General features: G+C 48.2%; 1 protein-coding gene across 4 annotated transcripts in view; it reads left to right on the top strand.

Moving 5' to 3' along the window:
• Positions 1-1,358: 1,358 nt before the first annotated feature.
• Positions 1,359-13,198, top strand: part of srrt (serrate RNA effector molecule homolog (Arabidopsis)) — a 76,172-nt gene continuing 64,332 nt past the window's right edge. For 2 of the 4 annotated variants that reach the window (XM_063048704.1, XM_063048703.1), the window contains exons 1-5: positions 1,359-1,491; positions 5,045-5,187; positions 7,563-7,688; positions 9,057-9,203; positions 12,725-12,913. In XM_063048704.1, the coding sequence (XP_062904774.1) occupies positions 5,069-5,187; positions 7,563-7,688; positions 9,057-9,203; positions 12,725-12,913 (581 nt within the window). In that variant the 5' untranslated portion in view covers positions 1,359-1,491; positions 5,045-5,068. Of the gene's footprint in view, positions 1,492-5,044; positions 5,188-7,562; positions 7,689-9,056; positions 9,204-12,706; positions 12,914-13,198 lie in introns of all 4 variants that reach the window. The other 2 variants (XM_063048702.1, XM_063048701.1) reach the window with 1 other exon arrangement.

Here is a 13,198-nt window from a genome sequence, read left to right as displayed (position 1 = left end):
CCAAAGGGCCTGTAATGTGCTGTATTTCTATGTTCTATGTAAATACTTCATTAATAGCACTTTCCTGTGGAAAATTGTGGTAAATGATCATTGCAAACAACGAAGAGGCGGGTGAAGGTGAGGCTGACTCGAGGGGTTAGGTGTGAGGGTGTGAACCTCAGAGCGAGGTTGAGGCCTGTTTGAGTGGTTGGAGTGAGGTTGAGACGGAGTTGGTATAAGCAGAGCGGAGGAGTTTCGGAGCCTCGGCGCCCATCTACCAAAAATGGGAGCGAGGTCTGATCGTTCTAAGCTGGGCCGATTTAGAAAGGGTGGGTATGGGCTGGAACGTGGCAACAGGGTCGAGGCCCAGAACATGTCAATGTGGCGGGACATGGGTCCTAGTGACCCAATGTTTGGACAATTTAAATGCTTGGCCAGATGGATTGAAAAGGCAGGGTGTCAGGACCGGAGGCGAGAGTCAGCCAATTCTGCTCGCTGCTCTCCACAGCACCGAGTCTGAGGCTGTCAACCTGCTCCAGCTGCTCTGAGCGTCGTGTCTCTGGACTCAGTTTTGTTCTGAATGCTCAAGCAACACACATAAAAATTGCTGGTGAATGCAGCAGGCCAGGCAGAATCTATAGGAAGAGGTACAGACGACATTTTGGGCCTTTTATTGTTTGCATGATTTGTGTTTTTCTTCTGTCTCTGCACATTTGGTATTTGTTGGTCTTTTTGTAAAGAGGTCTTTTGGGTTTCTTGTTCTGTGGCTGCCTGTAAGGAGACACGATTCAAAGTTGGATAGGTTATACAGACTATGATAATAAATGGAAGAATATATTTTTAAAAAATACATGGTATAGAAAGGGAACAAAATAGTGATGCTGTGTTGAGTTTTCTGACTCCTGTACCACCAATGAGAAGAGGCCACCTGAGGAGAAATTGTAATAATCTATATACATGGACCCCAGCCACAATGTCTCTTGGGTCTCCAAGAGTTGGAATCGGCTCTTATTGGACATTTAATTGATGCACAGGGGTCTCTCATCACCTTGTCCACTAACATCTCGGAAATCACGTTATTTTTTTATCAGACATTCATTGCGTCGCTACGCGGGAGGACCACGGTCTCTGCTGGGCGTCGCTGTCGCGGGAGGACCACGGTCTCTGTTGGCGTCGCTGTCGCGGGAGGACCACGGTCTCTGCTGGGCGTCACTGTCGCGGGAGGACCACGGGCTCTCCTGAGCGTCGCCGTCGCGGGAGGACCACGGGCACTCCTGGGCGTCGCCGTCGCGGGAGGACCACGGGCACTCCTGGGCGTCGCTGTCGTGGGAGGACCACGGGCTCTCCTGAGCGTCGCCGTCGCGGGAGGACCACGGGCACTCCTGGGCGTCGCTGTCTTGGGAGGACCACTGGTAGTGCGGCGCGAGGTCTACTCTTGCCGCTATTGGCGGCGCGTCGTGCAGCGGGCTTTGAAAAGAGCTCGGTAGACAGATCAAAGCGGTGCACCGAGAGGTTGGTTATCTTAGTCGGAGAGTTGCGTTATTGTCGGTTACTGGCCCCTTGCTCGGGACAACGGTAGCGTGGCAGAGCCTCGGGCCCAGGTTAATTTCGGCGACCGAGGTGGAAGGGGGTGGCCTGGTCCTGAGCCACAGCCACAACCCCAACCCCAACCCCGCGGCCTCCCTGCAGCTAGATATTGCCTAGCCGGCGATTAGAACGGGTTTCCCGATCTAAGTAGGTCGGGTTGCTGATTGAGGATGACAACTTGGACTATCGACCGTTGCTAGCCCTCTGGAATACCCCTGTGATGGTCCCATGTTCCTCCCCTCGCCCCGGTTTTCTGGTGGGATTGTCTAATTCTCTTTCGACAGGGAGTGGAAGCTGACTGTCCAGTAGTAATGAAAAGGCGGGTAGTGGTGGGGAACCTGGCGGGCACAGGAGAGATGGAAATGGAGAGGGTGGGGGGGAGATAACAGGGAGGGGAAAGTATTAAGAGTGGACGCCTGGGAACGGTATGGGGAGAGTGAGGGAGACCCTGGGGAGGTTTGAAGAGATCCTAGGAGGGGAAAGCCCCTGGGGACAGAAGAGATGGCTTTTTGGGGGGGGGGGGAGGGAACGGAGAGAGGTGGGAAGACCCTGAGGATATACAGAGAGTGTGGTGGTGGTTGTGGGGGGGGGGGGAGAACCTTGAGAGGGACAGAGACTGGGTTTTAGGGATAATGGTGGAGATCCTGGGAAGGAAGAGACCCTGGGGGCAATGGAGGTAGTGTGGGAGACCCTGGCCAAAATGGAGAAAGTGAGTGTGACCCTGGTGGAGGTGGAGAGACCCTGGGAAGGGAAAATTGTGGGAGACTGGAAGTGGTATGGAGAAAGTGATGGAGATGAGGGTGAGTGAATGGAGAGAGTGGGGGAGACCAGGGGTGGAAGACAGTGGAGATATGAAGAGAGTTGCAGGGGGGGACCTTGGGAAGGGGGAAGAGAGGAGACAGTTTAAAGGGAGGAAGGGAGTGGAGGGTGTGCAAGAGATCTGGGGTAGGGAAAGAGTGCAGAAGACCCTGGGGGGGAGGTTGTGGAGGAGATGCCTTAATGGGTGAAGGGAATGGAGAGTGTGGGGGAGACCTGGGAGGGGGAAGACCCAGAGAGTTATGGAGAGAGTGGTAGAGACTCAGGAGGTGGAGAGACTCTGTGCAAAGAAAGATCTTTGGGTGGGGGGGGGCTATGGAGAGAGTGGGTGGTCAGATGGGGAGACCCTGGGGTTAGTATAGAGAGAATGAGGGAGGTACCCTGGGAGGCAGAGGAGATAGCTTAAGTGGGTGAAGGGAATGGAGAGAGTGTGGGGGACCTGGAGTAGGGAAAGATGGGGTAGAGAAAGGGGGAATGGAGGGAGTTGGGGGGTGTGACCCAGGAGGGAGAAAGACCATGGAGGTTATGGAGAGAGTGGTGGAAGTGATGGCTTTCTGGCAAAGCTGATGGGGGTACAAAGATAGGTGGAGGGGTAGGTAGTACTGAGGAAGCAATGCGATTGTAGCAGGACTTAGACATATTAGAAGAATGGGCCAAAAAAAGTGGCAGATGAAATAGTGTTGGGAAATGTGTAATAATGCATTTTGGTAACAGGAACAGTAGTGGAGACCGTTATCTAAATGTGGAGAAAATTCAAGCATCAGAGCTGTAGAGAGCCTTGGGAGTCCTCGTGCAAGACTCCCAGAAGATTAACATACAGGTTGAGTCTGTGGTAAAGAAGGCAAATACGATGTTGACATTTATTTCAAGGGGGAATAGAATATAAAAATAAGGAGATAGTGCTGAGGCTTTATAATACACTAGTCAGGCTGCACTTGGGGTGTTGTGAACAGTTTTGGGCCCCATATCTCAGAAAGAATGTGTTGTCATTGGAGAGAGTCCAGAGGAGGTTCACGAGGATTGTTCCAGGAATGAAGGGGTTAACAGGAGCATTTGGCAGCTTAGCGCCTGTACACACTGGAATTCAGAAGAATGAATGAGGATCTCATTGAAACCTACTGAATGTTGAAAGGACTGGGTAAGGTGGATGTGGAGAGGGTGTTTCCTCTGGTCGGGATATCCAGAACTAGAGGGCACAGCTTCAAAATTGAGGGGCAACCTTTTAGGATGGGGTAAGGAATAATTTTTTTAACCAAAGAGAGGTGAATCTGTGGAATGCTCTGCCACAGACTGCAGTGGAGATTTTGGGGATATTTAAAGCTGAGAGTTGATAGATTCCTGATTGGTCAGGGCATCAAGGGATATGGTGAGAGGGCATGTATATGGGGTTGACGGGATCCAGGATCAGCCATGATAAAATGGCAGAGTTGGCTCAATGGGGCTGAATGGTACAATTCTTCTCCTATGTCTTATGGTCTTATGCAGGAGATGGAGACAGGAGACACCCTGGGAGAGAAAGCTCTTGGAGGCAGAATGGAGAGAGACTCGGGGGGGGGGGGTTGTTGGGAGTTTGTTCATGGGTTGAGCAGGATGATGATGTGAGATGGATTCATGGATTCAGTTTGGAGTAACCTAGCTGCACTTGCTGAGGCAGTATTGGATAGAGTTTTGTTCTTCCTGAGAAAGGCTGGAGGAGGGCAGCAAATCTACACTGGATGGTTCCTGGAAGTGTGGAAAGATTGAGTATGTCTGGCCTCTTTCCCTCATCGTAATGTACCAGGTCCTTAATAATGCAGGAAGTTACAATTTCAGGGTATGAAGAAGGCTATTTAAAACAGAGATAAGGAAAAATTCTCTTCTCAGGTGAATCTTTGGAATGCTTTATCACACAGGGCTCATTTATTGAGTGTATTTCTGGGTATTAAATTGTTGGAGGTAGATTAGAATGTGGGATAGCAGAGTTGCCTACTCAGGAAAGGAGATGAAAACTGTATCAGCAAGTGCAAAAAGAGTTTGTCCAAAATGAATCCATAATCACGACATCATGTTGACATCGTGAACAAATCCCCCCCCACCAGTCTTTCCCACTCTCCATTTTGCTCCATGTATTTTGTCTTTTGCAGAATCTCCTTGCTCTGTGTTCCTGCCACTGAACATCATCAGTTCCGTAGTTTAAGCCTTTATTTTGAGTGCCTCTAATAAAATCTCCAAGTTTTCCTTTGAGGCACACAGTCTTGGCTTCACTGCGTCTTCTTGGAGCTGTCCTTGCTGAGACCATCCTGGGAAAAACTGCTCCACAAGATTCAAAGGTTGTTTAATGTTCCTGCACACAAGTGTAAAGGAAAATGAAACGATTGTTACTCCAGATCTGATATACAAAAAACTAAAAAGATAAAGAATACATTAATACTAAAAACAGACATACAATGAATATAAATACATACAATAGCTTGTATACATTGGTTGTATGTCCATGCTATACACTAGGTGACTGACAGGAAACAATGCAGTAGTGGAGGAGGTGTTGATTAGTTTTACACTTCTTGGTGAACCAGCTATTTTTGAATCTGGTGGTCTGATAGGAGTGGGGCAAACAGTTTCAGGATGCCGTCAACCTCCCCACAGGCCACCATCTCACTCACCTGTCTTTCCTCTCTGGTAGATCACTGAGTGAAGGAGCAGGGTCATGGGTGACAGCGATGACGAGTACGACCGGCGGCGCAGGGATAAGTTCCGCCGTGAAAGGAGCGACTACGACCGTTCCCGGGAGAGAGATGACAGGCGACGGGATGATTGGAATGATAGGTCAGGCTGGGATTTTCCTTCCCTCAAGATCTAGGTTGAAAGCTGCTCCAATTCTGGCTCTGAGATCATCGTTTGGACCAGAGTGGGTGCTGCTGTAGCTCCTTGTCATGAATGTAGATTGTTTGTTTAGGAGTGCACTTCTCCCGCATTTATGTTGGAGTTTCCATGTGTTGCTGACCCATGAGCTGAATGCCATCCTGAAATTCCCTTCTCCACTTTGGATGCACGTGGCCCAGGAGTAAATGGAGATTTTCCAATGGCCACCATTTCATTATCAATTTCCCATTCCCGCTCCAACATGTTGGTTCATGGCCTCCACTATACCAGGATGAGGTCATACTCAAGTTGGAGGAGCAACACCTTGTATTCCGTTTGGGTAGCCTTCAATCTTTTGGTATGATTATTAATTTCTCCACCCTCCCTTTTCTCTCTTTCCATTCTCCATTTTCCATTTTGGTTCCCCCACAATGAGACAATGGAGCAGAATCAGGCCATCTGGCCCATTGAGTCTGTTCCACCATTCCATCATGGCTGATTTATTATTCCCCTGCTTTCTTTCCATAACCTTGGCACCCTGACTAATCAAGAACCTACCAGCCTCCGCTTTACCCAGTAACTTAGCCTCCACAGCCACCTGTGGCAATGAATCCCATGGATTCCGTCTAAGAAAATTCCTCCTTATTGGAGATACAACCTGGAACAGGCCCTTCCAGCCCAACCCATCTGTTTAATCCTAACCTAATCACAGGACCATTTACAATGACCAATTAACCTATTAACCAGTACGCCGTTGGACTGTGGGAGGAAGCCAGAGGAGCCCACGCGCTCAGGAGAAGAATGTATACAAACTTCTTACAGAGGATGCCAGAATTGAACTGTGAACTCTGATGTCCCAAGCTGTAACAGCGTTGCATTCAGCACTGCGTTACTGTGGCACCCTCATCTCTGTTCTAGAGGGATGCTCTTCTGAGGTTGTACCCTCGGGCGCACTATAGGAAACACCCTCTCCATGTCCATTCTATCCAGGACTTTCAACGTTCAGTAGTTTTCAATGAGATTCTCCCCCCACCCCCCCACCATTCTTCCAAACTCCAGCCATTTCAGCTTCTCATACGTGAACTCTTTCATTCCAAAGATCATTCTCATAGTTAGTTCCCACAACATGAAGCGGAAAATTCAACAAGAGGTGTTGGTGGAGTCCAGACATGGAGGGAACTCCAGCTTTCTTTTCAATAGTGCTTGCGAGATACTTTAACTAAGCAGACAGATGGAGTTTTACGGAACCAGTGGCCCGGTGGGCTGCAGTGTGTGAGTGAAACCTGAGGGGCAGCGGGTCTATAGGAGTGGCATGTGGAGGGGGGTGGTATCTGCAATATCTGGTAACAAGGGCAGCTTCCTCCCCCATCCTCAGGTCTCGGGATTAATCCGAATCAGGTTTATTATCACTGGCCTATGCAGTGGAATGTGCTGTTTTGTGGTAGCACTACAGTGCAGTACTATAAATTACAGTAATTATAGCGTAAAGATGTTGATTGTTTTTACTGTAGTGTTCTATAACTATAAAATCAATGAAAAAGCAATGCAAAAAGAGAGCAAACTAGTGAGGTAGTGACAAGCAATGCTTTAGTTTCCAGTATCTGGTTGTTCAACGGATCAGCATCTAGCCCACTGACTGGTATATCAACTCCTTGTTGCCTGCAGAGCCCATAGAATTGAGGTGGGATGAGTGCTTTATAGGGAAAATATGGGCTTCCTTTGTGTGACTGTTTTGGGATCCAACCAATGAATGAATTGTTTTTCTTGCACATGACCCTCATTCTATTCACGATAAAGAGAAGATCTGCAGACATTGGAAGTCCGAGCAACACACACAAAATGCTGGAGGAACTCAGCCGGCCTGCTGAGTTCACCCTCATTCTATTGGTGGGTAAAGCTGTCCGGGCTTTGGACTGAGCCTGTGCATTGTTATTGTGATACGGCGTAGAACAGGCCCAGCAACCCCTAATTTAACCGTAACCTAATCACAAGACAATTTACAATGACCAGTTAACCGACCAGTCAGTACGACTTTGCACTGTGAGTGGAAGCTAGAGCACCAGGAGGAAACCCACTTGTTTATGGGGAGAATGTACAAACTCCTTATAGGTAGTGGTGGGAAATGAACCTGGGTTGTTGTACTGTAAAATATTGTGCTAACCACTACCTACCATGTCACCTCTTGTCCTGAGCTGCCCTGACATCCCAGCTCTCACAGTAACGTCGTGCCCAACCTATAGGCTCAATGCGAGGGGCGCACACTCTATTGCTGTCTACACCATGCTTTCCTGAATGTCTCTGACTGCCCTGCTAAAGTGGAGTCTTTCCTTGCCTTGCAGAGAGTGGGACAGGGGGAGAGAGCGGAGAAGTCGAGAGTACCGAGACTATGACAGAGGGAGAAGGGAGCGTTTCTCTCCACCACGACACGACCTCAGCCCTCCCCAGAAGCGAGTGCGTCGGGATTGGTGAGTACTGGAGCTGTGGAGTGAGTGCGTTATGCTGCTGCAGGTACGCTGTCCTCTGTAGCTAAGCTGCTGTTCCTTAAGTCCTGTTTTAGAAATCAGTATGCTGCGACCATGCCTGTGATAGCCTTCCCCTCCATATAACTTAGCTCTGCATCCACTCAGCAACTTCAACACTCCTGAGTTCAGGGTGTTTAACATTATGATAGTCATCAAGACCACCTCGTCCCGTTTCAATAGTCCAAACATTTCCAGCTTTCCTTGTAACTGCAGACAAGGTCCAAACTTTTAAATAGTCCACACTTTCAAAGTAGTCCAATTGGTCCAAGGTCTAATAGTCCAAGATCCAAACGTTCAAAATAGCTCAAATGTTTAAACTAGTCCAAACGTTGGAACTGGAGACCCTGGCATGCCTTTTTCTGGCGTCCAGACCATCTACTGTGATGCTGCTGAGGCCTGCCCGGTGATGTGGCAGCATTCCTGTATCTAATCGACTCGAATCCCCAGGGAGTCGGCACCTGACCCACCCATTGGTACATTGACTCCTCATTATCTGTGTGAAGTTGGTTGTGTCTTACCAGGAATGTGGTTGGTTTATGTTGGGCTCAGTATCTGTAGGGATTAGGAACTTGTGTAGATATGTTGTTGGGAGCTCTGTTTTTTTGACAAGCTCTGACTTGCTGGGTTTTGTTTCCTGTGCCCCCTTTAAACTCGGGAGCCATTTCCTGCTGCTTGAAACTCTTCTGGTTATTATGTGATTGCAGAAAATTTTCTTAGAGAAAGATTTGTCATACAGTGAAATGAGTTGTTTGTGTCAACGACCAACACTGTCCAAGGATGTGCTGGGGGCAGGGTGCAAGTGTCCGTACATTTCTGATGCCATTCCAGCATGCACACAACACAGTAGCCTGAACCGTATGAGTTTGGAATGTCGTAGCAAACGGAGGAAATGCCCGCAGTCACAGGGAGAATTTACAGTTGCCTTACAGACGGCGGTGGGAATTCAACCCTGATCATTAACCACTATGCTACTCTGATGCCATTAACAGTTTTTAAAATTAAAATTAAATTAAGTAAAAGGTGTGTGTTGGCATTCGTTGGAGTAACATCCACAGGTCTGAGAAATCTGCACGTCAGGTACCATCAGAGTCTCAGGTTTATTGGAGTTTTACTGTACATGTCTCATAGAAAACCTGCATTCAAATTCTTTGCTGCTGTGAGCAGTTCAGGTGACATTGATGTGTTTAAATCAGCTGGCCTGCTGACTTTGAGCATCTGACTATGCAGCACCAGGTTGCTCCCCCACCCACCCACTTTGTAACTCATTGTGGGTGTGAAGGATTTGCTGATATGCTGTGTCTTTCCCCTTAGGGAGGATCACGTTGCGGACCCCTACCACACAGGCTATGAAATGCCGTATGCTGGCGGGGGAGGTCCCAGCTATGGCCCCCCGCAGCCCTGGGGGCACCCGGATATTCACATGATGCAGCAACACCATGGGATTCCCATCCAGGCAAGGTGAGGTCACCCACAGTGCAGAGTCCCGCGGCTGATAGAGTGTAGCTTTCCACATCCACCTCAGGTGTTGTAGGTCCCGGGTAGGAGGTCTCAGTGTTTCGGCTCCTCAATCTGCATGTGGTGGGGTGTAGTGATGTTCAGCCCACGGAGATGTGTAATCCTATCACTCCAATTCCCCCACTTATTTCTCTGAAACTTAAAAAGACTAGCTGTATTTGTCACATGTAAATTGGGACATGTGGTGAAATGCATCATTTATGTCATGTGCTGGGGGCAGCCCACAAGTGTCGCCATCCTTCCGTCTCTAACATAGCATGCCCACAACATACTTACCCTAACGTGATAGGAAAGAGCTTTTGGAGTTTGAAAGTAGGGAGGTTGTGTTCCAGTTGTACAGGCTGTAATTGAGGCCACACCTGGAATACTGAACAGCTTTGCCTCCTTACCCAAACAGAAGGATGTTCAGGCCGACCCCCAGATTCAGTAGGTCGGTTTTGTTTGTATGTTGGGAAATACAAAAATCACCTGATACGATAACCACACTTCCACAGCCACAGCATTGTAAAAATAGCATTAAAAACACATAGGACAGATTAGAAAGAATAATTACAATACTCGGGGTGGGGGGCAGGGGGAAGAATTGGTTCTGCTGTTTGTAGGAGAGGACTTACAGTATATGCTTAGAGATACAGTAATGAACCCGTGCTGCCCAATTACACTCGTGACTAACTCTAACCCATGTGCCTTTTGGGATGTGGGAGGAAACCCATGTGGTTATGAGGGAGAATGTACAAACTCCTTGTAGACAGTGGAGGGAATTGAACCTGGGCCACTGGTGCTGTGGAACGAGGAAGCAGATTCACTGTAGGGGTTTGGGAAGTGAGACAGAAGACACTTGATTAGAAAGAAGCAGATTAACATTAATAATTTATTTACAGAAAAGCAGTAAAACAACCAAATATCTAAGTCACCCCAAGTTACAGAAACTTTTAAGTCTCCCCAAGTTACTCAAGTGCAAAACTAAACATTCAACAAGTACTTAAATAAGTGTGCGCGGGGGCCCTCCTATATCTACAGCATACTTTCCCAATGGCTCTTCAGAGCTTGTCGCGACCTCAGTGTGAAGATGGGCCCCTGGAGACAAAGAGAAAAAGTCAGCGAGTCTCTTGCACCTGCTATCCTTACACAACTGAGGCGCCCAGAAGCACGCACTGATGCCATGGCACACAAGGCAACCAATGGGAAAGAGCTGCTGCATCTCTCAGAAGGGTCAATCAACAACCAGCACGGTGGAAGCAACTTTCGACTGGCAAGTAAACCAACCCTTCACATTACACGCTGTACTGGTGCTATGCTAACTGTGCTGCACCTACCACACCACTATTGGATTCTGATGCTTTTGATCCAATGTTCTTTTGGAAGTCAAGAAAGAGGCATAAAACCTGTTGCTTCACAATTATTTTATTAAGCACTGAGAGAACAAAGGGATTGGAAACAGAGTAGAAAGAGCCTAGCAGCGGCAGGGAAGAACAAAGAAAAGAAAGAGAGTCAGAGGCTGCGTTGGGATTCCAACCTTTTTACGCCATGGACTAACACCATTAAGCAAAGGGTCCATAGACCCCAGGTTGGGAACCCCTGGCCTACGTGCTCTATTCTTCTTATACCAGTTTGCTAAATCCGTTGAATTCCTTAGATAAGAGACATTCCACTCCCATTACAAACAAGAGAAAATCTGCCAGTGTTGGAAATCCAAGCAACACATACAAAATGCTGGAGGAACTCAGCAGACCAGGCAGCAGCAATGGAAAAAAGTACAGTTGATGTTTTGGGCCGAGAGCTTTCTGCAGGACTGGGGAAAGAAAGCTGAGGAGAAGATTTAAAAGGTGAGGAGGGGAGAGAGAAACGTAATGTGATAGGTGAAACCTGAAGGGGGAGGGGTGAAGTAAAGAGCTGGGAAGTTGATTGGTGAAGGAGATACAGGGCTGGATAAGGGGGAGTCTAATAGAAGAGGACAGAAGACCATGGAAGAAAGAAAAGGGGAGAGGTGCTCCATGTGAGGCAATGGGCAGGCAAGGAGATAAGGTGAGAGAGGCAAAATGGAATGGGGTATGGTGAAGTGGGGGGCATTACTGGAAGTTTGAGAAATTGAAGTTCATGCTATCAGGTTGGAGGCTACCTAGACAGAATATAGGGTGGTGTTCCTCCAACATGAGTGTGGCCTCATTATGACAGTGGAGGAGGCCATGGATAGACATATCAGAATGGGAAGTGGAATTAAAATGGGTGGCCATTGGGAGATCCCGCTTTTTCTGGCGGATGGAGTGTAGATGCTTGGTGAAACGGTCTCCTAATCTATGTTGGGTCTCACTGATATACAGGAGGCCACACCAGGAGCACCAGACACAGTATATGACCCCAACAGACTCACAGGTGAAGTGTCACCTCACCTGGAAGGACTCTTTGGGGCCCTGAATGGTAGTGAGGGAGGAGGTATCGGGGCAGATGTAGCACTTGTTCTGCTTACAAAGTTGAGTGCCGGGAGGGAGATCAGTGGGGAGGGATAAATGGAAAAGGGAGTTGGGTGGGGAGCAATTCTTATGGAAAGCAGAAGGTAGAGGGGAGGGAAAGATGTGCTTGGTGGTGGGATTCTGTTGGAGATGGAGAATTATGTGCTGGATGCTGGTAGGTGAGGACAAGAGGAATCCTATCCCTGGTAGAGTGGCGAGACGATGGTGTGAGAGCAGACATGCTTGAAATGGAAGAGATGTGGTTGAGGGAAGTGTTGATGGTAGAGGAAGGGAAGCCCCTTTCTTTGAAGAAGGAGGGCATCTCCGTTGTTCTCGAATGAAAAGCCTCATCCTGAGAGCAGGTGCAGCAGAGACGGAGGAAGCGAGAGAAGGGAATGACATTTTTACAAGTAACAGGGTGGGGGGATTTGTAGATAAGAGTTAACCAATCAGATAGCCCCTATTCAAATAATGCAATACCAAAGAAACTTCCAGGAGGCAGACACTCAAACGATTCAGGAACAACTTCCCCTCCGCCATCAGATTTCTGAATGGATATTGAACCCATTAACACTACCTGACTACTTTTTTCTCCCCTCTTTTTTTGCACTACTTATTTAACACAGATAGTTTTGCTCTAATTCATATTTCTATGATGTATTATAATGTGCTACCACGTGACAACCCAAATTTGATTCTGAATACAGAACTGTAACCATTAGTGGACACTCTGAACAATTTCATATTCATGGATAATTATATAAAATAAAAGCAGGCATAGAAAAGCTAAAACTGCAAAGAAAATACCAATAATACAGTGTAGTTCAGCACCACTTATTCTCTCTTGCATGCCCTCAATCACTCTTACGATTCCCCTCCCACCCAAGCGTGCTGGGGTAATGTACTGTGGTTGAATAGGTGATTTGTAAGCAAGGGATGAGGGTCTAGTGCCAATTTTCGGTGAAGCTAGTGGCCATGCTGTACCGACGCTGTTAGTCTCCTTCCCACCCCCAGGTTGGGCAACCTGCACGAGATGGAGGTGGGACCTCCACCCCCAGTGATGAAGACCTTCAAAGAGTTCCTGCTGTCCCTGGACGACTCTGTTGATGAGACCGAATCTGTGAAGCGCTACAATGACTACAAGATCGAGTTCCGCCGTCAGCAGATGCAGGACTTCTTTCTGGCCCACAAGGACGAGGAATGGTGAGGTCACAGGTTGGGAGGCCGGTGTTTGCGTGTTCTTGACCATTTGCTTAATAAATGCAGCCAGGTGTGGTTCAGTAGTGACATGTTAGGTTTCTGATTCTTCCCTCCTTGCGCACACACCAACTCTGGTCTGCCTGAGCTCAGAACCGTGAGGGTGGCAGAGAACAGGCCCTTCCCTCTGGCTGTCTTCCACATTCTCCAGTGTGCGGCAGTGAGTAATGGTGATGGGTCTGTCTCCACCCATTTCTAGTGGGACTTCTCTCGTCCTGTGTGGAGACCTCT

Source organism: Mobula hypostoma, chromosome 5, assembly GCF_963921235.1.
Source record: "Mobula hypostoma chromosome 5, sMobHyp1.1, whole genome shotgun sequence".
Lineage (NCBI taxonomy): Eukaryota > Metazoa > Chordata > Chondrichthyes > Myliobatiformes > Myliobatidae > Mobula > Mobula hypostoma.
The sequence above is the reverse complement of the archived record's forward strand: the minus strand, read 5'-3'. Positions and strand labels throughout refer to the sequence as shown.